At 46.6% G+C, this 25,243-nt stretch overlaps 7 protein-coding genes across 7 annotated transcripts; 4 read left to right on the top strand and 3 right to left on the bottom strand.

The window, feature by feature from the left end:
- Window positions 1-3,738: 3,738 nt before the first annotated feature.
- LAJ45_02573 (uncharacterized protein) lies at window positions 3,739-4,185 on the top strand (the record flags this gene model as incomplete). Its single annotated transcript, XM_046112164.1, has 1 exon — window positions 3,739-4,185. The coding sequence occupies one exon, from the start codon at window positions 3,739-3,741 to the stop codon at window positions 4,183-4,185; it is 447 nt and encodes a 148-aa protein (XP_045974290.1).
- Window positions 4,186-5,276: 1,091 nt separating this feature from the next.
- LAJ45_02574 (uncharacterized protein) lies at window positions 5,277-5,768 on the top strand (the record flags this gene model as incomplete). The annotated part of the gene is made up of 1 exon (XM_046112165.1): window positions 5,277-5,768. One exon carries the CDS (start codon window positions 5,277-5,279, stop codon window positions 5,766-5,768), a length of 492 nt encoding a protein of 163 aa, XP_045974291.1.
- Window positions 5,769-8,104: 2,336 nt separating this feature from the next.
- Window positions 8,105-10,614, bottom strand: LAJ45_02575 (uncharacterized protein; the record flags this gene model as incomplete). Its single annotated transcript, XM_046112166.1, has 8 exons — window positions 8,105-8,272; window positions 8,330-8,472; window positions 8,550-8,842; window positions 8,908-9,039; window positions 9,116-9,544; window positions 9,608-9,861; window positions 10,299-10,535; window positions 10,612-10,614. The coding sequence occupies 8 exons, from the start codon at window positions 10,612-10,614 to the stop codon at window positions 8,105-8,107; spliced, it is 1,659 nt and encodes a 552-aa protein (XP_045974292.1).
- A 2,487-nt stretch (window positions 10,615-13,101) lies between these two features.
- LAJ45_02576 (uncharacterized protein) lies at window positions 13,102-13,425 on the bottom strand (the record flags this gene model as incomplete). The annotated part of the gene is made up of 1 exon (XM_046112167.1): window positions 13,102-13,425. One exon carries the CDS (start codon window positions 13,423-13,425, stop codon window positions 13,102-13,104), a length of 324 nt encoding a protein of 107 aa, XP_045974293.1.
- Window positions 13,426-13,470: 45 nt separating this feature from the next.
- On the bottom strand, window positions 13,471-14,875 carry LAJ45_02577 (uncharacterized protein; the record flags this gene model as incomplete). Its single annotated transcript, XM_046112168.1, has 3 exons — window positions 13,471-14,252; window positions 14,310-14,384; window positions 14,440-14,875. The coding sequence occupies 3 exons, from the start codon at window positions 14,873-14,875 to the stop codon at window positions 13,471-13,473; spliced, it is 1,293 nt and encodes a 430-aa protein (XP_045974294.1).
- A 5,128-nt stretch (window positions 14,876-20,003) lies between these two features.
- On the top strand, window positions 20,004-22,301 carry LAJ45_02578 (uncharacterized protein; the record flags this gene model as incomplete). Its single annotated transcript, XM_046112169.1, has 1 exon — window positions 20,004-22,301. One exon carries the CDS (start codon window positions 20,004-20,006, stop codon window positions 22,299-22,301), a length of 2,298 nt encoding a protein of 765 aa, XP_045974295.1.
- A 2,314-nt stretch (window positions 22,302-24,615) lies between these two features.
- On the top strand, window positions 24,616-24,990 carry LAJ45_02579 (uncharacterized protein; the record flags this gene model as incomplete). Its single annotated transcript, XM_046112170.1, has 1 exon — window positions 24,616-24,990. One exon carries the CDS (start codon window positions 24,616-24,618, stop codon window positions 24,988-24,990), a length of 375 nt encoding a protein of 124 aa, XP_045974296.1.
- Between the last annotated feature and the right edge of the window lie 253 nt (window positions 24,991-25,243).

Below are 25,243 nucleotides of genomic sequence, written 5' to 3' on the forward strand. Positions count from 1 at the left end.
ACGGATCAAATGGCCTGATAACTCTGCAGAACGTATTCTTGATCTCCGAACTAGGCAACACCAACCTGTTGTCTTGGTCTTGCATCGCCAAAAAGGGATTCACAACAATTGGGATGGAAGACGGCTTTACCATCTACAAACCGAATAGCAAGGAAATCATTGGGATCGCTATCCCAAACAGTACTGAACTCTACATCTTCGAAACCAAGAAAACCTGCGCACACCTCTCCACAGCCACCAGCTTTTATAACTGTCACCAACGGCTCGGTCATCTCCCCGCTTCCTCGCGCTCACGGCTTCACACCATGGTCGCCGACCCCAAATCTCCCCCCACATCTGGTCACATAGAATCATACAATACATATGAACTCACTAAATCAACCAAATCTCACCTCACTCCTCTCACTAAACCACAATTCAAACAACCACTGGAACTAGTACACTCAAATCTGATTGGCAAGTTCACGACTCCTTTTCTGGGAGTTTTCAGTTACTATATCACTTTCATCGACGATTACTACAGGTACGCTCACCTCTAGTTCCTTAAAAAGAAGTCAGATGCAGCAGCTGCCACAGAACGATACATCGGATACATGAAATATCAATTGGATAAAACGCTAAAACTGTTTCGAAGCGACAACGGTGGCGACTACATCTCCAAGGACCTCCAACAATTTTTCGCCTCCAAAGGCATGAAGTGTAACGGAGCCATCTCAACTGTCTGGTGTATGAGTACACACAGGGCCCGGTTACATGCTGAGAGTTATTGTTAGAAGCCAGTTGCACAGTGACATGCAAGTACCGGCAGTGTGGTTAGCTACCAGCTGTCAGAGTAACTACATTCTGAGCGCTAGGAAGAGGATCTACTCATGGGAGCAATGACTGACGAGTCTGTGCCTCGCCAATGATGAGAAGGCCAGCCAGAGTGAAGCTCTGAGTGCTCGGCGATCCTCTACATCCTCTGAGCATTGGAAGTCCGCCGGTAGCGGAGGGAACCATGCCTGGGAAGTCTACAATAAGTGAAAGCTCTACAGCAATGATTAAGCTTACACCTGAGAGGTAGCTCATTCATGCAGGCCCCAGTTGTGTGGCAATCAAGGCTGCAGGTGTTACAAAGGCTTTGACTAAGGGTGGTTGCCTTCGGAACCGGAAGCACTCGCTAACGCTTAGAGAGAAGCGGGATAGCAATGGTATTGCTTCCCTTCCGCTAGGAGGCAGCACCGGAATTTAGTAAGGAAGTGTGAGCAGAGAATAGAATCCTTTGGAGTATAAGTACTCAGGATCATTCCCGCCCAACTGTCCTGATCTCCACCAAAAAAGAATGATCGGTAGCAGAGCCCTTAAAGATTATTGAGTTCTAAGCGATAGTATCTTTGAATAAATCTGCACCTGATTTCTATCTTGCACGGCCGCATCAATTCTATTGAATTCTAGCGATACATAGATAGTCCGCCCCCGTTACATGAAGCATGAATTCACTGTACCTTACTTTTACGGGTCAAATGGAATAGCAGAACGCTTTAACAGGACTATAGCAACAATGGCACGATCCAACTTGCTCGGCCATAACCTCCCAAAAAATCTATGGACAGAAGCGATCAACATCATGGTACACGTCAAAAACCACCTCCCGCATAAATCACTCCCAAATATGACACCATATGAAGCACTTGCCAGAAAGAAACCCTTCATTGGGCACCTCTGATCCTTCGGTGAAATCATGTTCATACAGTTACCCGTAGAAGCACGACCATCAGGAACAAAACTACATGGAATGCCTATAACGGGATAATTTTGCGGATACGGAGACTCAGAAAAAATCTGTGAAGTCTACATACCATCACAAAGGGAAGTAGTTCTCTCTCGTTATTTTAGGTTTAAAGATACAGTGCGATACCAGTCGTAAGCATCAGGTGCAGGGTGCAACGCGCGCGTGTGACGACAACTACCCTACGATCATGGCGACGACGTCTGTGATGGCGATGGCGACGGCGTCGGATTACACAACCACGACAACTATTCCCATTAAAGACCGGAAAACAGCTAGGAGGGAGTGGCCAGAGGGAATTGTATGTCAAGGAATTGGAATGAAGCGGGTTGGAACATCATACCCAATGATTACTAAGCTCCTCAAAGTACCAAACTCAACCCTTGCCAGTGCCATGGCAAGGTATCAGAGGACTGGTTAAGTTAAATCCACACCCAGACATGGGGGGTCCAAAATAACTACTGCTAGATATGATAGACAGCTACTCATCACTAGTAGGCGTGAGAAGGAAATCCCATATGAGCAACTCCATCAGCAATTCGCAGTACAAATTTCAGCTAGAACAATTAAGAGAATACTAGCTACATTTGGTGTCCACAAGCATATCATGGCTGAGAGACCCAAATTGACCCCATATGATGCAAAAAGAAAACTCCGGTGGTGTATTAGACATAGAGATTGGGATATGAGAAGGTGGAGAATTGTGGTGTGGAGTGATGAATGCAGTGTTGAGAAATATGCAAATCCATATGTCACTTGGGCATTCAAAACTGCAAAGGGAAAATGGCTTCCTGAGTGTATTAAAGATGCTAGGAAGTCAGGAGGGGTATCAAAAATGATTTGGGCATGCTTTGCTGGAGTATTGAAGGGGACTTGTAATAGGGTTATGGTGGGGGAAGTGGGGGGAACAAATGCAGAGACATATGTCAGCACTCTTGAGTTCTCCTTCCTGAATTTTTTGAGAGACCTACAGGAGAAGAGTATCAGACCGATCTTCATGCATGATACTGCGAGGGTACACACTGTAGAAATGGGGCATTGCGACGTCGGTTATGTATGAAATTACTCATGTATAAGGAATGACTCATAGAAGGAACAAGGATTCAGACAAGGCTTAGTGTCAGGGATTATGTAATTGGAGGATCACGTGTCATTATAATATCTGTATATATAGAGCGCTCAATCGTCTACATTGTCGCTGGAACTTCAGCGGCGCAATAGTATCTTCTTCGCACTACAAAAACACATCCTCCCTCAAAGTCACGTGTTCAAATCACACCCAAGTCATTTTCTCCCACATTCCAAACTTCCCACACCGGCAGCCTTACAACTCAATGGTTGGAGCAGCATGGGGTTGAATTTCTTGACGACTGGCCTACCTATTCACCTGATTTAAAGCCAATTGAGCATGTTTGGGTACACCTCAAGAGACTTTACCATCAACAGTACCCCCATTTCCCATATGATACTATATCACCTCAAGTAATTAAGCCCCGCATGGAGGAAGTTCTTATTCATTACTGGGAACTGTTACTTGATTATTTATTTAGTAGACCGGTTGTAAGTATGCATAGGAGAATTGAGGCTTTTATAAAAGCAAGGGGCTGGTACACAAGATATTAAATGTCAAATTATTTTCATTTATCTACTATTTAACAACTATACAAAAATTCAGCTCTCCAAAAGATCAATTGTGGTTGTTGTGCTGGTACCTGTGATGGTTCAAGTGATGGTATGGGGGCGCCCCCGGCATTACGACGCCGCGCCTGACACTCACGGCTGGCCTACAACTCTAAATCCATAGAGGAAGAAATCGAAGTCAAAACAAAAACCGATACACCCCCCAAACCAAAATCAATCAGGATCAAAAAAGAAACACCCTCACGTCCGTCAAACCCAAACAATACAGAATATATGACGATGACCCAAGTGACGACGACATGATCAACCAACAGATAATGTGCGAAACCATGGAACATTTCTCCGACACTGATTCGGAACACCACTCCAGTATAGTGGGGGCGGGTTATACAAGGCCCGCCACTGAACGTACCCCGAATGATAATAATGAATCAAATACTTATCAGCCGAGACGTAACTCAGTACGGGAACGGAAAGCTCCGATCATATATGGATACAACATTCAGCATGATACAACACTAACAGAACCAACAAACTATCAACAAGAGATGAACAATCCTGACTCTGAAAAATGTCAGAATGCCATAAAGGTTGAACTCGACTCACTTGCAAGGAATAACACCTGGGACATGGTTAACACACTGGATTACCGCAAATTAGTCGACTGCAAATGGGTATATAAAATTAAACTCGGGCCCGATGGCAACCCCATACAGTACAAAGCCCGACTAGTCGCAAAGCGTTTTTCACAGATCCCTGGTCAAGATTTCGATTAAACCTATGTACCCGTCACCCGATACGAATCTATCAGACTACTTCTCACCCGCTGCCTTCAAACCGGTTGCCAATGCGACCAGATGGACGTCACAAGCGCATTTCTATATGGCAAACTTAAGGAAGAAATATATATGAAATCTCCTCCATGCTACTATCCTACTCCGATCAAAGCATGCAAACTAATTAAATGCATCTACGGCCACAAACAATCATCAAGGGAATGGTATGCCCGCCTCTCAAAAGCGTTAATCAAAATAGGATTCGGAAAAGCAGACTTCGACCCTTGTGTCTTCATACACAAAACAGGAGAAGTAGTCATCGCAATCTACGTGGACGATATCTCCATCTTCTACTGGTCTACTGAACGCAAAAACCACGTCAGTCTCTTCCTCCGTTCTGAATTTGAAATGACTGTAACGGCAATATTATATTTCGGCTAAAGTGATAGATTGGGTTGTGAAGAGAAGGAATTGCGCAGTTGGACTATGATTTGTAATGGGTTTTTCTGTTATATTCTTTCAGTTTCCATTACGCAAGATGTTAGTCATCAATGGACTAGGAGATGGATATATAAGGGGGTGTTGTCTCGTGTCTTTTCATGTTTTCCTTCCTTTCCTCTTCTCTTCACGGAACCTCTTGTACTTACTCCACGAATACTACTTTGTTCTACACCTCGTCATAGGGCTCAACTAGTTAGTCATACTAGGCAGAGCCACTCCATAGTCCACAGTCTCGAATACCTATTGCTACGTCTTTGCCTCGATTGTATTCCTTGGCATCATAGTCCCTACGTCCATAGACCCCCGTTACAATGACGGAAACTGGCACAGCCAACTGGGCACTCGGAATCCACCTGATCCACACTAAGACTGGCATCATCCTATCACAGGAAGCCTATCTCAAGCGTGTACTTATCAAATATGGTTTCAACAAATCCAGACCTGTGGCAATACCTATTGACAACAACGTCCACCTCCAAAAAGGAACGGAAGCTGAAAAAATCGACGATCCAACAACCTATCAGTCGATAATCAGTTCACGCATGTATGCAGTAATTGGCACTAGACTCGACCTCGCTTAAACCGTCACCATGCTCTCGCAATTTTCTTCCTGTTCTACCAAAACTCATCTAGCTGCGGTCCATCGCGTTCTCCGCTATCTCAAGGGCACCCTCGATTGGTCACTCTTTTACCCCAAAACGCAACCAACTGCACTCATCGGCTACAGCGATGCAAGCTATGCCTCCGACATCGACGATCGCCGCTCATTCACCGGCCATTGCTTCATGCTAGGGGAAGCTCTCATCTCCTGGCGCTCTTACAAGCAACGATCCATCGCCACTTCCATAACTGAAGCGGAATACCTGGCCCTTTCGGACACCAGTCGACAACTGATCTGGTTAAGGAATGCGATCCACGAGTTGGAACGAAAACTGAATCTCTCTTTCATCCTTCGCGTTGACAACAACGGCTCTCTCTCTTTGGTCAAGAATCCCATCTTTTATAAAAGGTCTAAATATATTGACGTACATTTTCATTTTGTTCGGGAACGGTTTGAGGATGAATTATTTGAACTGGAATAAATCTCTACGAATGAGAATGTGGCGGATTTACTTACAAAGGGATTGGATAAGGGCAAACATGTTCTATTTTCTTCTACTATTCACTGTGACTCACCAGGGGAAGTCTTGAAATAGGGCGCTCGGCACGTTTCATAGTATTAGGAGATTCTCATTATTTCATTATAGTATTTGTCATCGGTGTATGACTCACTCATGACTCACTTAACTATTAGTCATTCTATTACTCACACGTCTATTACTGATTGTATTTCTTTTGTACAATCTTTCATTAGTATAAATACGAGGCATTCCCCCGTAGCTAGAACAATCAACACGATCAATTACTTTATTTCTCCTACATACTTTCTCTACAACGGAGAGAATAGTATTTATTATAAAATATTATCGGCCTACCTGCTTAATTATAATACCACCAAAACTGTGCCCGATGAAAATGATTGAGCGTTCCATTTCCTATATATTTTTGGTCAGTATGAGTTAACTTAAGATCATCTTTGACAGTGCTGCTGCCGCCTCACGATCGGCATTATCGGGATCTAGATCGCACTTCAGGTTTTCTCCTATTCTTAGTTATGAATTCCAGCATTTGCTCCCCGCAGACCCTGACAGATTTGGCCAGTGCATTTCGCATCCGGGTGGTATTGTGATTATAGGCCATAATGCGAGCCCTCGGGAACGACTTTGGAAGAAAATCCTTCAACCATATGTATTTATTTTCAGTTTTTGCATCTTCGAATGTACATGCACAAGAAGGATTTGATCCAAGGCCATGAACTGCAACAATACTGTAGACCAACTTAGTTCAATATATCCCGAAGTTGAATTTCTGGGTCCAGTATGCAACCTGACTTACTCGATGCTAATCTCGTCATACTCAACAGTTCTGTAAATAATCCACGTCTAGGGTTGGGCGCAAGTATCGGATTAAAAGGGTCTGTAAAGCCCACAGAGCCAGCGTCATCAAATTGAATACGATGTACGCTATGAAAGCGATTGATAAGTGGTCGTCTTCAGCGGGGTCCCATTATATAACCGTATCCCACAGAACGCCGTTCAAAGCATGATTAATGAATGAAACCTTGGCTGTGAGCCGGTGGTCAGAGATAGTAGCCCGATAACCCCTACAATGAAGAGAGTATTCCAACTGTCGATGTAGGTCATTTGTCTCATTTTGCGAAAGCTTATTGTTAGGGACGCATGTAACCGGACCACTTTCGGGGGTCAACCTCAACTGCTAATGACTTTCCCCGACCAAACCCTAGATTATTTTTCTCTCTATTAAGTGATAGCTCTACTTCTTCTCTACAACCTAATGAAGCCAGATTAATTTTATTCTTTGTTGTGGTGGAGTTATTAATTTTCTAAAAGTTGGATTTTTGGTAGGGAGCCAAACGAATGTCACTCCATAATTGCCTGTTTGGGACAGATATCCTACCCGATTGGGACATATCTGTCCCAATCAGGTAAACCTAAAGGTCTGCGGTGCCAAACCTCAGTTTTGGCATATCTTGGCACTTAATCTCGGCCTAAAATCATTAAATAATTGCCCGATTAGGAAATGATCTTCAGAAACCAATGTCACAAGTACTCCGGTTACAGGCGTCCCCAACCATATACAATCCGAAGGCTATTGAGTTGTACTCTAACTGTCGTTGTCGAGGGATAAATGGAGCTGTCATCATTGAACCTTGGCAACCGCGCATTCCTGAATGGTATCGCGGCTTAAGCACTTGGGTTTCTTGAAAATTATTCACGTACTGCACTTATCAGTGATTGGGTGTGCAATCTTTGCCTAATGTACATACCTAGCTAAATCCACCATTCTGTCCGATCCGCGTGAAGTGCTGAACTACATGTCGATCGATGTACTCGTCTACCAGGGTAAGAACCAGTGAATTCATATGCATGCACCAACCTAGAGTACCTGTTCCCTCTCCCCACATCAATCGCCACAGCTCGCTGTTTGGGCGATTCCAAACTAGCCGCTCGACCCCGGATCCTAAAACTACTAGTATGCAGCAGCCGCTACATCTAATCCAACCCAGAGCCAAACTGGACCTTACTAGTAACTAAGCGTATGGCGGCGGACACCTCGCGACATTGGGTAGGTTGTCAGGGCTAGGGTTATAATAGGGCCGTGCTTAGCTCTCAGCTCTAAGCTCTCGATTCACAACTTTTCGCACCTTTACCCTTCTCAGTTATTGGAATACAATGATAAACCCTTGTATGGGCCGGTTATCTAGCCCGGGCATATACCCGGCTATGTATCCTGGGCCATGCCACAGAGTAGGTACACTGGGCCGGGCAGGCCAACCTTATTTTTCAGCCGGGGCCAGTTAATGGCATTCCCCGCACACACCGTCTTCATCCTCCTCCTCCTCCTCCGTCTCCGTCTCTCTTTCTCTTTCCCCCTCCAACCATCTTCTCTCCCTCTCCTCTTCCTCTTGAAACTGCTTCTTCTCAAGAAACTCCTCAATTGCCGTCTCTGTGTTTTGAATCGCCCACTACCAATGAACTGTCAGCGCTATTCATCTATCACTCAAGAAGGGGACGGAGCACACCTTTGCCTTCCAGACATCAAGAACAACATCATACAGCGCAGTTAGGCCCCCCAAACCGACCGGTAGATTCCGACATTCGCCCTCACGAAGATAAAACACGTTCCGGCCGATACACGACATTGTCAAGAGACGAGTTCCGAGGCCTATCATTCACGCCCGTTAGTTCCCTGAGCAAGCCCACGATAGACAAAAGGAGCAACCATAGAAAAGCCGCACGTACCACCCTGCAACACACCCACAACCACGAGCTTCGCAATAGCCTCCGCATCATACTCGACCAGCTCCATCAGACTACAAAGCATAGCCCGGCACCCTGCAACCAGCTTCTCGCGGTCTACACTCAGTTTCTTTGTGTCCGAGCTGCTGCGCGTGACCTCGAAGACCGCAAACTCGTAGCGATTGCTGCGCCGTTTGCCGCCGCGCAGTGCGCGGGATTGGACTACGCCATCATAGTGGGGTGGGCGTCCGGGGAGGTACGCATATGGCGCGAGGGCGACGAGCGGTATTTCCTTGCTGGGTGGGGAGGTGCGGTTTAGTGGAGAAGCGGGATGGCTTGAGGGGCGGGGGAGGGGGTGTACCGTTGGAGAACCATAGTGTGGATGCTGGCGAGGTATTTATCCCACAGAGGAGGGTAGACAAGGGAGTCCCATACCCCTTCGTTAAGGCCGTCATAGGACAGGATGTTGCCCGAATTGGTGATCAAGTCAACACTGTTCCGCCAAGCATCCCCTCCAGCAGTTAGTTTCCATATCTCGATGGTTGGGAGAGAGGGGGCGGGGGACATACACATGTCTGAAAACATCGTCGATCCATTGGATATCCTGGTTATCGGGACTATCTCGCGCAATAGCCCGACATTGAGCAGCCGTTTTTGCGCCCCGGTACTGCATCATACTTTTCCGCAGGTTCTTCGGGAATGGCGGGAATCGCACTACCCCGCGCAACACCTCCTGCTTCTCCTCTGGTGTCTTTAGAATCCCATCAAGAAGTTTGTCGTCGACAATGAAGAAGTGGGCGGGGCTCAATTCCTCCAGTGTAAGAACGTGCTGATACAGGACATCTTCTAGAAATCGGTTGTCAGGCAGGGCAACTTTGTCGGCCATGTTGCTGTAGAAATGGCCGAGGCTACGGAGTGTTTCCTGGAGGTGTATGTTTTCGTGGCATTCTTCCGGGTCGCTGGCGATGCTAAGGGGACTAGAACCACCCGCATTCTCACTGCAGTGGCGGTATGTTAGTCGACAGAAATCCAGGCATATTCGATCACCGCGGACCAACTACCTAGTAGGGCCCAGGTGGGGTGATTCGCGGTTGCGAGTTGTGTCCGGGACTGCGCCTCCAGATCCGTTGTTCACCACCCCCGCTGTTACTGCCCCAAGCACGTTATTCGCCGCGCCATTCATGTTAAACGTATTCTGGATTTTCTGCCTCATGGGCACCGGCATCCCCGGAGGCTGCTGCGACTCCCTCTTCCTCTTGTTCTTACTCATTCTGTTGTGCCAGTTCTGCGCAATCATTCGATCGGATAGCTGCCCCTGCATCGGAGGTTAATGAGCTGCATCGGGGGGGGGGGGGGGGGAATCAACTGCCAACCCCGCTGGACCAGACTCAGACGACCCGAAAGTCGCCTGTAATCCAGCGGGACACCTGACAAGGGATCCAGTGACCCGAGAGTCAAGCTGGTAACCAGGTGCGTCACACGGCCAGAGATCACAGGACCCGAGAGTCTAGTGTAACCGAGTTGCGTCTCGACACGGCCGGGGGGACCAGGCAACCCGAAAGTTGTCTGCAACCGTGGGTGACCCGCAAACTGAGCCGAGAATCAGACGACCCGAAACTCGTCTGCGACTTAGTGCGGCACCGGGCCAGGAACTCAGATAACCCGAGAGTTATCTGTAGCCCGGTGAAAGGACATGGCAGAGGATTGCATGGAGGGGGGAAGGATGGAGGAGAGGGGGGGAGGGTGACTTACTCGGCAGTTGTTGAGATAGAACCTCTCGCATTTCTGCTTTGCGCAAGACGCCCTTTCGGGATCCTCATCCTTGGAAAGATGCGTGAGCGATGTGGCCCAGCTGCCGACCGCCTTATTATGGTCGTAAGGCTTATCACTCCTCTGCCACTGCTGATTGAGGAAATCGGTGATATTCCATTCGGAGGGCGGGGTATTCAAAAAATAGCGGTGAATCCTAGGACGAAGGGACTGACTCGCCTAAAAGGAGTTAGTATCGATAGCCCATTCAAGAGGCGAAGGGGGGGGAGAGGGAGGGGTGTTCGTCGAAACGCACCATTACTCGGGCTAGACGCGAGAATATATTATGTATGGGGTGTAGTGAGGTTTGGTGATGGAGTGAGTATTGTGTTGTTGTTGGGAGGAAGGGAGGTTAGGGAGCCAGCCACCTGCGACGACGCGACATAACTTGTTTCACGTGTTTTTTGGCTTGGCAAAAAGGGTGCCGGTCGCAACCTAAGGGAGATCGAGATCGAGATTAAGACGAGAGGAGGACTTGAGGGATAGATAGATACATGTAGATAGATCTAGAGCAGATGCGCCGTGGTACGGCTATCAGGTAAAGACAGGAGGAGTGTTGCATGTTGGCTGATGTGGTGTTTTGAGGAGTGTGTCGAGGTGATGGCCGGTTCTACTCTAGTAACTTGGGTTGGTGATGAAAATTGAGTGGGCGCCAAGACTAGTTACCCGGCCGGTGTCACACTGCCTACCCTGGGACTCAAAGATCGCCCTTAAGCGAGCCAATTGCAATTGTGGCAACGATAAAATACAAGATATAGATCGTCTAGCAGGAAAGTAAAAAAGGTAACCCATTATACATCCCCCCCAATGATTATTCCGTCCAGTTAACTCTATTTAATTAAATGATGACTAGAAACAATCACCCACCACCACTCGTAAAGCCGATAACCGGAGGGCCCTAGAAATAACAGATATATAGGTGTATTCAACAAATCCATCAGATTCAATCCTTCGTTCAACGTCATCAAGAAACTACCTTCTAGATCTATAGCAAACAATACACACACGAGATCTAGACCTTAGCACCAATCAACCGTGATATGTGTTCAACGGAACTGGCAAATAGACTTCTTGTAACCCCCCGGCGGGATCGATCTCTGGCCTCAAACACAAATATAGTTGATGAAATAAAACACACAAAAGACGGAAAAAAGAAGAGAAGCGGCCAGTTTGCTGCGGTAAAGGGCCCCGCAATATCTTCCACAACTCCCTCCCGGTCCCAGGTTCTAGGAGTTCTTTGAAAATGTCGTTTACGCGTAGCTCGGGTCGCCCAAGCAGCATCCGGACGATATCTTTCAACTCCCAATTGGTTAGCGCGGTAGAGCAACGTCGTCGTATTGGCTCCGTCTGGGCGCTCATTCACGTCAACATCATCTCTTTGTATGAGCATCTCCACCACGGCCGGCTGTTGGCAATATACGGCAATTAGTAAAGCATATTGAGCTGTTCCTTCTTCGGCTTGAGCCAAGAGCTCTCTCAGGAAATCCGTCATTCCAAACATGCAACTGGCCAGAACCCGAGAATACCAGGAAGAAAAAACAGAGCCCACAACCCGATCAATGGCCGTTTCTACTATATGTACTGCGGAGGTGGGAGTACCTGGTGCACGGACAACACGCGGCGATAAAGACAGTTTCCAGCTGTCAAAGGCCAGGTTGCTATCAAGAAATGTTTTTCGTCGCATAGCATAACTTTGAGATACCTTGGTCCCGCATAGATTCAAATGTTTACCCCAATTGAAGCGGGTATAATTATAGAATCCCCATTTCCTCTCTCGGGGTTCACACGTTGTGTCTCGGCCCGGAGGACCCTGTTTTAAAAACCTCTCGTCACTCATCTCCTGCCCACGCTCTAGTAGCAAACTATAAATGACGAAGTCGTTTAGTAGAATCGTTTAGTATAAGTGACGAAGTCATTTAGATATATATATAAAATAATTTTATTTTATTGTTCCTGGTGCTACTGCTACTACTGCTATTGCTACTGCTGCTGCCCCGCTGATGCTTCCACTGCCCCGCTGCTGCTGCCAATTAGTAACTTGAACTTTAATGGGCTGGATATGACCTACCTTGACACTGGTGATGGTGATGGTGATTCTAAGCATTGAACTACGTTAGCAAAGGGGAGAATGTAGTGGAACAGGTGGGGAATGTAGTGGAACAGGTGGGGAACGTAGAGGAACAGGTGGGGAAGGGGGGGGGGGGGGACAGAGGGGACAACGAAAGGAACAGATGGGAACAGTTGGGGAACGGAGGGGAACAGGTGGGGCACTGATCTAATAGGATGAACCTGATGTAAATAGGGCGAAGGGATGATGCTGAAGACATTGGTGATAATTATTGTGGAGGTGTTTGTGTTGAAGAAGAGAAAGGCCACCCATGGTTGTGCGCCTTTTATAGCTGGCTGCTGGTTAAATTGTCATTTAGCTGAACAGTGGAAAATTCTGGTGTTAAACTGAGCTCAATTATCTTATCTGCAACTTCTTGGCAGTTTAAACGACGAAGTGATTTAGCTAAAGGACGAAGCCATTTACAGTTGTCCTCTAGAGACGGTCCAGGCCTGATATTACCAAGTACAGTAGGTATGTGTTGGTCAAAATAGCATGATTCTCCTCCGGGTGCGAAAAAGAGAATTTTGGAACCCCAGGGTCCCTCCAGTCCTCGCTCTGTAAACCGAGTAAGTATTCTTTGGCAGAGAAATGGATGAACTAGATATTCCAATCACCAGGAGAGGCAGATTCAGTTTTTCAAACCCCGAGAAGTGAGCCGCATCTCTCCAGAAGTGCAGCTAACTTATCTTCTACGTCAATATCTATGGCAGGAATGGCCTCCTCCTTGAAGCCGCTTGTTGTCCCATCGATATCCTCTTGGTAGTCGTTGATTTCAAGGGCACGAAGCAATTCCTTGACAGACAGAGGCCGCAGGGAGAAGAGTACCAGACGAAAGATTACAATCACTTGATCTTGATGGTATTTTTCCTTTTCCAGAATCGTCTGGAGATCTCGCTCATAGGCATGATCTAATCTTGGCGGTATCTCGGTGAGTACCGTCTCCAACCTTTTGAACCCCATTCCCGTATGCAACCTTTCGCCGCCAAGTCGGGCCCATAGAAACATTCAAGTTCCCTCACAGCGCTCAGATAGTTTGTTACATATTTCCTCTTTATCTTTGTCGCGGAATCCAAGGCTCTCAGAGAGATCACCCGCAAAGGATATAATATCCGCTTTGTTATCTTCACTATTTATTTGATATTCTTCAAATGCCGCCGTGGTGGCAACGGGAGTGTTCGAACTCCGCAATGGTTCGAGCATGAGAAGCCTCACATCAGTTGAGGGTATGGAACTAATCAGTCTTTCGATAAAGATCTTCATCTCACCTCTTCTTCGGCTCCATGAGGTAGGGTCGAAGTCAAGACACTCATCAAGCCCATCCAAAGCAAGATAACAAGAGTTTATATGCTTTAATACTACCTCAAAGGTTTCCCATAGGACAGTGGTAACCGCCTCGTTGTGGGAGGATCGGAGCCCGCGGACGATTTTAAGGGCTTGAGGACTTTGCTTGGCTAACTGGAAAATCCAGGAGCGAATTATGTTTATTGTCTGGTTCTTCTGGGCATTTGAATGAGTACAAAAAAAGAAGGCCGTTGGGCGGGGAAACTGATGTTGTAAATACTCGGTGATCCTTGCGGATATAAATGTTTTACCCATCCCGGCCCCGCCGTGCATCCATAAAATGCTGGATGTGTTGATGCCGCTTTCAGGACAAAGCCACCTGGTGAACTTTGAATTCGAAAAGATCCAGCCGCAGATCCCAGGTGTTCTCTCCAGCTTGGCTTCATCGTACTCTTTTTCCGTCGAGATTGCGCCAGTCCACTTCAAGACCTCCTCATTCCGCTCATCTAGAGGAAATCAGTCCTAAGGTACTCAAACCATCTCCCGCGCTTTTTGAGTCTTACTTTCAATATAGTTCTCCACCTTCAAGCGGTGTTTCTGCTGCTCGATCGTTTCTTCCGCCCTTTTGTGATCCGTTTCTACACCAGATTAGCCAGGCCTCGCGCGTGCTAGAGGGATAAAGGACGTAAATACCGTCCAGAGCGGCCATCAAAGTTGCAATGCTCTTATTTATCTTATCCGTATCAAATCGGGAGTCTTCCTCAAAGAAAGCTACAGCGGATAGCTTTTCGACCAGTGTCCCAATATCCTTCACCAGGCGATCGAACTTCTTTTTGTCACTTACCGCCCACACATACTTCCGCCTGATCGATATATGCTTCTTGCTAACCACTCCATACCTTTTACAAAGATCGTCTCCATTACTCAGGATCGTCTCAAGACCTTTAAGGATAGCCCGAACCCTCGGGTACTCAGGCGATGTTGGGTCTAGACAACGATGAAAGTCGGACTGTTTCTCAATACCGACTCTCTTGCCCCATACCTGGAAAAGGTATCTCTCAGTTTCAAAGAGGGCGTAGAGCATTTGTGAATCGTCCGAAAAGTTCTTCCCGTTGCTGACTTGCTCCATCGCTTGCAGGCAGACGCTGTATAGGCCAGCTAGGCCGATAGACGTGCCGATGGGAAAGGTAATAGGTTCCATTACGCGGAACGGGCAGACTTATGCAGGGCAGGGGTTATGTATCCTAGGCCTGCCTTTAATGAACAGAACATGTTAGTCCCAAAATACCATTTCACGGTCCGAGTCGTGACTAAGGTCATACAGGATATGTGGAATCAAGTAGTGGAACAAGCTCCAGCCGTATAGAAAGATTTGAGTCGCAAAAGAGACTCTAAGGAGGTTGTATATTCTTTACTGATATGTACAGGCGAAATCCCAAGTATGGCTCCCCCATCCTTAAAGGTAACATAGGAAAAACAATTCAAAAATGTTGTGAAACGGCAGTGGGGAAATGTGGAAGGTCTGATCAAAAGTGATTGACGTGTTCTTCGTCCTCAGCCACATACTGGTACACCATATACAGTCGCTCACCTACTTACGGCGGATCCTATCTGATGGTGCTGTTTGCAGTAATTTGCCCTTGGCGTCCAAAACCTAGCTCTTTTATTGGCCTCAAATCCCTGACCACCATTAGACAGGATCCGCCTTCACCCCGTGAGTTACTATAGATTGTACCTTGGGCTGCAGATCCCGACTTCCACATGTGGGAGGCATAAGCAGTGGCTCAGTCACTTTGTCTGTGGCTCTATGTATTATGGCAAAGTCACTAAGCCACACCGTATACCAGGGCTTTGGTACATGTAGATAAGGTTTCTGATAACTTTCACAACACTGGAGGCGCTCTTAGCCTGCCCTATGGTATCTCTTATAGCGACTCATGAAAAAGAACTCTTTCTGCAGTTGGTTCCGAATATGGGGTGGGCGCGAGCTCTTACACTTTCTCTTGTACCGCCTCGATAACACTCCATCTCCTCGACGGAATTAAGCACCTCGAGAAAACCACCAAACATACCCCAACCACTCTCAAACGAAATGTTTGTTCCTCACAGCTCATATCCAGCCTAGCGGTTCCGTTCACCCACCCCGAATTCGAAAAGAGCCAAAGGCCCCCGTAGTTGTTCGGGGTTTTCGAAGCTTCCGAGGGTTACGCAAGCCACCTTACAACCACACCCTAGAATTCAATCAACCAGGCTACACCTATCACACATGGAAGCTTTGAACACGAAAGGTGTCAGGAAATTTAGTCTATGTACGAACGGAACAATTTCTTTTTCGGATATTTAACATGACTTGAAAAGGGTGGAAACCTCGGATATCTGATTACTACGAGTGGGCAATAACCATATAGAAGTACTTATTGGTGTGGTAAAATATAATCGAAAAACGGCACCTGGAACCCATCCTCTAAGTCATAAAGTGTACAAAGCTAACCGTGGAAGCCTACTGTGTCGATTTTGACCTGTCTTGAAACCTTTTCCGTTATCTAAAGCTTTCTATGCTGGATGTAGGCCCGCGCCGCGCCGTCCAGAATGTTCGGTTGTGCCCTCTTCCGATAATATAGTGGAGATGAATAGTCCTAAGAACAACTACTTTATAATTTAGGTTTCGTTCTGGTTAACGTGTGTTCAATTAATTAAAGCACTAAACAAGAAACAAAAAAAATTAAACGTGTGTCAGTAACCTTCCGACGAGTGATGGCAAATGATCGAGTGATATCCCATGTTCTCCTACCGATTCAGAATAATCTTTTCTTCTTCTTTTTTTTTCTTTCTTTCTTCTTTTTCCATTAATTGTATACAGCCTTTCAGCTATAACAATATCGCAGATTACTCTGCTGAACACCTCTCCGTTTACCAACCATCTCAATAATAAAGAAACGAAAAGTAACTATAAAAATACAATCTATACCATTTGTCTTTGCCCCCCCGTTTCCTTTTGAACCGACTATGCTTTTCTGCATAGGATGCAAATTACACTCGCTACCTTGTGAACCCAAGAATATAATCATCTCCATGCCATCGTAAAAGCTTTTCAAAAAATACTCCTATTGACCTTAGCATTGCAACCATTACAGCTCAAACTCATGATCAGCTCTTATATGTCCCGCCCCCCCCCCCCCCCAGAATCCAATCTCGTAATGCACACAATATGAAACGATCACGATATATGAGTATTTCGGTCTTTCTCCTAGGCCTGGATTCAATTACAGAGGGATATATTACCAATTCCGCTACTTGAAAGTTGAAGTATGTATCGTTCTCCCAGCCCGCGGTCAAACGTAAGACTATTCCATCGAGTCTATAAAACAATCGTAGGCTTCAAGACCTACCTGTCTAAGTCCCTCGTCAAGGGTAATAAACTAAGCAATCTCTATTCTTTGTGCATAGCATTCAACGACCTCATTGAAGTTAAAGCTTTTATTACTACATCAGCAAAAAAAATAAGGTCTCGTCTTGGGGTACCAGGGCGCCCCAGATGTCCCAAGACTGTTTCTAGTCATTGGCTTGATGGTACGAGATCGAACTGATAGCAACTAGTTCTGAACAATCACTCGCATTATCATCAAGGTGAGAAAGCGAAGGGAGATTGGATGAGGACAAAAGATTTCTATCATCGCACCTGCTAGTCTGAGACTTGGAGAACACATCGTGGACCTAAGATACTCCTTCATTATATCAGGCACACTACTTACTAACTCTACTACCCAGATTAGCAATACATTACAATAAACCCCCCATTACAATAAACCCCCATCTACTACCCATTGCAATCTTCCCCAACTCCCAATCGCTGAAAACCACGCACTCTATAAGCTCGGGTCTTCATCCTTCGGATGTAGCAGCAACAACGTGTAACAGCTACAGCAAGGCACGGCTGCGGATGTGGACCCTGTCCTTGAAGCGAGTCCAATCACATTTTTCGCTACTTAAGTTGGCGTAACTGTGTGCATATCGATAAGTCGTGGTTTTCAGGGATTTGCGAGCTGAAAGATCTAGAGTACCTACACCATTCGCTTAAGCACCTATGAGCTAGACAATAGTTATAATTATATAACCAACCGTGTGTACCGTATGGCGCGAGAAGGCATAGGGGGTGGGTGTGTCAACTTCAGAGGAACCTTTTTGTATGGGAATTAGAGAAAATTCCACCGTCAGGCTAGGCGCTAGTACCATTATGGGGTAGATCTCCCAATTCCTATAGATTGATTGGCTGCAAACGCCGAAGTTTACACACCTACACACCATAGCTTCTCGAGCCATAGTATTTTGGAAAATTCATTGCGCTGCAGCAGGGGTATGAGCCAACCAGAGGCAGTATTTAGACGTAAATATGCAAGATTTGGTAGAGAAGACCCCCGCTACAGCGTAACGAATTTTCTCAAATACAGCGGTAGGTACAGAAGGCCCGTCTTCACCTCACTTAGGTATGCACGACTAGTGGTGGTCCCCATGAGTAGTTCAGCCGCAGGTGGCCATGGGGATCTCAGTGACCCCGGAGGAGCGGTTGCCCCATACGTGCGGAACGAGATCGGTCGCGCCAAAATACTGAGTACTCACCACTGAACCGATCCTAACTGACTGAAGTGGCACGTGGGCCTTCGGCCCCCATAGCTGTAGAGGGAGAGCTGAATTGGAGATAGCAGGAGTAGAAAGTGAGGTTTGGGGGGGCGGATACTACGTTGGTGGCCTTCCGCACTTGGTACAGTCGTTCACGGGGTGATGACGGACAGGTGTGTTTCAACGAATAGGAACCGTCAAAAGAATTATTTCCGAAGCTTGGCTGTTTCTCACCATACATACACAGAATCCCTGCTCGTCAACACGGTGGACCAGTGTCCGTCTTCGCCCAGTGCCCGTCTTCACCCCGTGAATGTACTTGATTGATATCAAAGCACATCTCCCGGCCACGAGGTGGCTCCCTCTGATTATATGGCGGCCTATAAACGTAACCTATCGGGGCTATTGGAAATATGATTGGGGCTGTTTCTCTACAAATTGAATTATGATAGGTGAGTGAGGAGCTACTTTACGTAAGAAAATGAGGTTAATAAGAATTGTTGTACTCTGGAGCAGAAGCCGGGGTTTAAGTGGCTGACTCGGCCAATAAGGATCTTCTAATAACTGTAATCCTCTATTGTAGTTAATATAACGTATCCAGTTTCGAAAGCCCATGACTTCGACACGCATCTTAGGATAGGTTCTCCAAGATTCATTATGTTCATTTGAGGTCACTGAGATTCTGGTCTGGAGGATAAGTATACATGCCTACTCTACTCCTATCGTGCCCGGCCTTGACATTGGCTAGAGCATGATTTGATCGAATACCGCAAAAGGTAATTCGTTAGAAAGATCTGTGAGATCAAAATTACCTCTATGGAAAACGTCTGATGCATATCGATCCCATCCAACCAGTCACTCGAGAGATAATGCCTGGAGATAACGAAGTTTTGGTGGTACCTATCACAGCCTCGTTCAAAGTGATTCGGTCCCCTGTGTAACTCTGTGTCGATTCTGCGCTGCACAACACATCCTTTGACCTATTTCATGCATACAAAAGATAGCCTTAGTGAGTTTTTTCTGTGTATGCAATAGAAGTTGCGTCCGGAAGCGCCAAAACAACTGCGAGTATACGATTAAGTTGTTTTTTCGATATAGGCATACATACCGCTAAATCTCGAGTTATTCGGGGGGTTGCCAAGGCAAAAAGCTGAGGATCTTCACCTTTAGAGGCAGAGATCTTCAATAAAACAGCCCTCTTCTGCAGGATCTAAACTAAATGTAGTTTAGCAGCTGAGCTTGGCAACCCCCCGACTAACTCGAGATTTAGCGGTACTTGTGAACAGAGCACACCGCATGCACATTGAGGACTGGCTACGATGAAAAGTCCCCATTCCCGCAGTATATTATTCTACCCTTCTTTTACTCCCTAGCACTAGTAATAGTATTTTCTCTTCGCTCATAAACATCCGAATCAAACAAACCCTCAGCTAGCTTCGATTTCACCATTACCACAAAATTATATAGACAATCCGATAGAAAATATCACAGAGGATACTAGTATTCTTCCCACCCGCCCTCAAGTGGCTACCTCCACCGGAAGCAGAACGACAATATAATGTAAGATTTTAGAAGGATGTCCATTTTCCGAAATTGTCAACAATGTCAAACTAATTTTCCCACCCAGTTAAGTTCTTATAATGCTTCAATTACCTAGGCAGAATTCTCCGGGTCTGGCCCCCTCTCCAGATCCGGTTCTCTCTGGTCTAGATCCTATCCCCACAGGCCACTTGACTGCACAGGTGCCAATGGGGGTACAAGCACAGCTTCCTGTTTTTAGGACGTTCCATCACAATGTTATATGGCATCTTTGGACTATTCTTTCAGTCGCCACATCAGTCGTCCTTATTTACCTCAACTTAATCGATCACGTAATCGGCCTAGAGCTTGGTCGGACGAAAATCGAGACGAAGGCCATACTCAACATCCTTCTATTCGTTGCAAAGGCCCATGAGATTGCCATTGTGCTCAGTCTCGCCAATCTAGCACGCCAGTTAATCCAGAGCTCACTCATCAGTAAGAAAGGGACGATACTTGCGCTTGTCGGGGCCGAGCAAGTGACCGCAACACCAAGCATTCTCATCTCGAATGGCTATCGATCGGCGCTCAAGTATGGCTTACGTTATTTCAGCGGCCCGAGCCGAAACGAGAGTAAAACCGTTAGGAGCAGGAGACGGGCAGTTTTGATTATAACAGGATTCCTCCTCATTGCCGCCGTTCTCTGCGCAACAGTCGGCCCTTCGAGCGCGGTGCTCATGATACCAGCTCAACACTGGTTCTTGCAGCAAACATTGACCCAGGACAAAATCATCGAAAACTGGAACCAATCTTCAATTTCCACTTTCGACACGGGCGTTATACGACCAGGTCATCCTTACATATTCCTTAGCCCGCTCGACGTAAACGGTTCTTCGACGTATACAAGTACCATGTACTGGAACGATACAGGCACTCATTGGAAAAATCGTGGATCCGAAACCGCATTCGGGAGTAGCAACCCTGAGCTATACGTCCAGGACCTTCCTCAGGTAACGCATATATTTGACGCTTTCTCACACCGGTTGTCGGTAAACAGCAGCACAACTGCAACCCTGAATCGCACATTAAAGGTAGACTCCGAGTGGAATGGAGAGACAAAGTTTGAAACTCTGATGTATGATGATGTTGCCTACGTAGGCCAAGGGAACATCACATACAGGCCTTCCCGCGAGAATAACGCCTCACCGACACATTTCGTAGCCACAATCACGGCTGTAACATCCTCGGCGGTGTGTAGACGAGTGCTGAGGTTATCTTGCGACAGCCAGCCAACAACACCCATAACCAATCCCACCACAGCCACTGAGTGGTGTTTTCAAGCTCCCACAACGGAGGACTTTGACGGCAATAAATTATTCACAAACAAAGATCTTCTACTTCTTGTCGATTACCCCCAAAACGCTTCCGGCCAGAGAGAAACGAATGAACAAGAGACCTGGCTCCCCAGGTTTCACATCACCGAGGGTCCCGGTCTCCCATCTCACAGCGATTTTACCGACTCTATTCTATTCGTATTTGAATTTGCGGAAGACCTCATTGTCTGTTCAAATAAGGCGTCATTGACGTCTGCAACGGCAACCCTAGCCGGCCAGGTTTACGATGTCTACCAAGCCGAGTATCATTCGAATCTAGTGTATGAGTACGCCAACAGGTCTACTTTTGAGAAAACATCACCAAACTTCACCTTTCGCAAGGGCTGGTTGGATTACGAACACTCACTTGGAGAATATGGGGTGCCCAGCAATGCCTCCACCTCGAAAGCGAATCTGACTCGTTCTGACCGTGGAGCGACGAAAAGCGAAGATTTTCGGCTATGGGCGGAAAGACTGGTGAATTCAACCAACAATAGGAGGCTGCCGATATGGCAACCGCTGGCCACCGGACTCACTCCGGAAGAGCTAAAAATCAAGAACGATCAGCTCGCGGGAAATAACATGGCACAATTGACCGACCTTATTGAAGCCTCAACGGTAGAGGTGGTTGTGGGTGGGCCCTGGATCACCTTACTGTCCTTACTGGATCGCAGTCTAAGCCAGTATGTGCTGGTGCACGATGATTACTCCTACTACTACGGCAAGAACAGCCCCGTGCCCAAAGAATTGTTCGCTCCTGGCTCACTTATTGAGAAGATTGATGACTATCGTTCTTTTGTCTATTCACCAGTTCGGGTGCAGCACTTTCTTTATGGGTACATGGTGGTAGGCATAACAGGAATACTCGCAATAGCTGTACTGATGACATATATGGTTGTCGCTTGCTGTGGTTCAATCTGGCAGCTTTCCCGGGGAGGTGATGTGATAATAGCCTGGGGATCTGTCCCTGAGTACCTGTTGCTAGGAGAGAGCACTGCTTCAGAACTGGGGAGATTGGGGTACGCAGATGTTGGGGGAGAGATATGACCAGATACGAATGTGGTGTACGGGTTGACCGTGCGGCGGATGGGGATTATTATGGTATCAAGCTGGGAGACGTCGAGGTTTCGGAGGTTCAGGTCAAGTAGGTAACGAAGTTATGAATTTACTGGGAACGATATCACAAATGTACTACGAGCTGGATGTAACTAGATATTGGAAAACCTGGAGCGAATTCAGACTCATTTTATTATATAGTACATCGAGCTATAGCTCTGAGGACCTAATACGCAGCAGTGCCACTTATAAGCTGAGGATCAAATAAGCTGCCCACTATAAGCCGCACAGTTCAAACCAATTAGTGATTAGAAAGATTTAGTAGAATTACTCGTGGATATATAGACTATACGTAATGAATTAAACAAAAAAAAAAAAAAAATATAGACTATACGTAGTTTCCTATTTAGGTCCAGTCGTCTCTGGGTCAACGACGAAACCGGTCCGATGGCGAACACCGAAAACGAGGTGGGTTGAGCCACGTCACACTTGAGTCCCTGTCCCACACGTTTGCAGTAACCTGCATCACAGCGCCAAGGATCATAAATCATCACTCGATAAACTAATTAAACCACAGTCCCTCACGCAAAATTATTTTTTAACCTAGTCACGCTATTTTCTTACAGTGGATTCGACTCGTATTACATACACACAACGTAGTTATAGGTACTTCTACGGTAGCAGCGCCACAAATATATATATATATATAGATATATATTCATGCGACAGATATGTCTCATGCCCCCGTGTGAATGAACAACCATGGTTATTTTGACGCGGGGTAGGGTAGTGTCCGAAAATCTCTAGATTTGAAATTTCCTGTACCATCATCTCCATCAGCAATGTAACTCAACCTGATAGCTTTATACTCGGTAGATATGAGCCTACCTCAGCTGCTTATCTGGGTATCGCGAGTTTTCAATGCGAAAGGAAGGGCTAAATAAATGTCGAGGCCTAGACCGAGGGAGTAATTCAAATATTAAATGGTTGGTGAGTATCATGTTCCGGTTCCTTTCTGGAACAGCTCACTTAATAAGTACTCGTAATTTCATAGCGTTTGTGAACACAACTGGGTTGCATACCCGCAAAATCGAGCATAAGGCTCCAGATCTAATTTGGTGTATGCAGACCCAGCTGTATTCACAAACGCTATGAAATTACGAGTATTATTTAGATATCAGTTATAGCCGTATTAATTTATGTAAGCACTTATATAATTATGTGGCTATATGATAGTGAACTCATGGCTAGCAACGGTTCCTTTGACGGAACTCCAGCTACCAAACCTCTATCAGGCTATCACTACTACACGCGGTGGGGTGAATGCGGGCTCTGTCTGACAGAGCTGGTTTATAACGCCAAGACCAAATTATTAATCTCCTGCCAGGAATTCTTCAACTATTGGTTGATCATCCTCAGAAGTGTCCATTTTTACGATATGTGCGAATGGAGATATAGAGACAGATCGGCATACAGAGGATATTCCATTGGTCATTGATTCCGATTCCCGCGACCACAGCTTCAGGAATCTGCACGGGGAAGCCCTCAGACAGTGGGGAAAATGCTGGTTATTTCGATCTCTATCTTTAACGATCACGATTAATTATTCCACCACGATTTCGAGGTTTCCGAGACTGCTTTGGCGAAGAGTTTCCCACTTTTTATTACTACATACAAGCGTCGTGTCTCAAGTCCTTGCTTCCTCGTATCCTCCACCGACAAGACTTCTCGCTGTGAGAATTCAATCGGGACATACAAGAACGCCGCTCTCCATGGCACCAAAAAATCATCTTCCCAAGCAGCCCTCTCTCGCTTGAGGCCATCAAGCTCGGCCGCTTAGTTCTCAATACCCGCTATCCCCAGCAAGATTACATCGACCCCTCCACCGAAGTACCAAAATTCACCAAAACACAGCTCCATGACTTTGAGGAGATCAGGTCTTCAGCGCGAGCGTCGGGCCTCCGGACCCGCCTTGCCAGCCTTCTCTCCATGTCGTTTGAAAACCGGGACGACTATACCGTCGATTTCTCCGCAGCAAAGTCCTTCACATATCTGCTCGACAACTCGAAAGCGTAGTTTGCCCGCGCGTGCGGGGCCCCCGAGTCGCGCACGTGGCTTGAGCACGCGATAGAGCATGCTGACAATGTTTATCTGGTTGTTGGATACCACACTCTTGTCGATGCCCGTGTCACCGAGCGATCCCGCATCTCTGAGGGTAGGGAGTTGATGGCGGGGGCCCGAATCACTGGTGGTGGGATACCCGGGGTTGGCGGGATCGAGCTTATCACTGAGATAAGTGCTGGAAATGGACAAGGCCACAGGTATCAACGCATATTTGCCGCGCAGGATGAACAGATATATGCCGTGCAAAGTCAAGTTTAGCTGGTATTCAAGCCGTAAAGTCGAGAAAGGCTTCCTTGAGCCGAACAATCGATGGAAGCCCTGTCTAGGCGTTAGGGGAGAAGTGCCAACAGGGATAGATGATGTGGTGGATGTTGAGATTAACGAGGGAGATGAGGACGAGGACGAGGGTCAGGATGAGGATATGGATGAGGAGAGGATGAGGATGAGGATGAGGATGATGGGGAAGACGAGGAAGACGGTAATGAAGAAAAGAGTGTTCGTCCAGTGGGTGGTAAGAGCAATAAGGTTACTGAGAAGTATGTTACGATGGAATTAGAAACCGTAACTGTGCTTCATCATGTCGACCCTTTAGACAAATTTACGTATGTAGTTTCAGTTTTCAATTACATTACACATGGTACTCGCTCTGGATAGCCTTTGAGTTGCGAGAGGGTTGATGTCCATCATGCAATCAGGAAATTAAGCAATAAAGAATTAGAATAGCGAGCGCTATATACATGCAGGCCAATCTCTGCGTACTTTACATATACTGGCCAGCCACCTGGCGCCCTTGATTTTCAACACCCCAG

Source organism: Morchella importuna (genome assembly GCF_003444635.1).
Source record: "Morchella importuna strain M04M26 chromosome Unknown Morimp01GS005, whole genome shotgun sequence".
NCBI lineage: Eukaryota > Fungi > Ascomycota > Pezizomycetes > Pezizales > Morchellaceae > Morchella > Morchella importuna.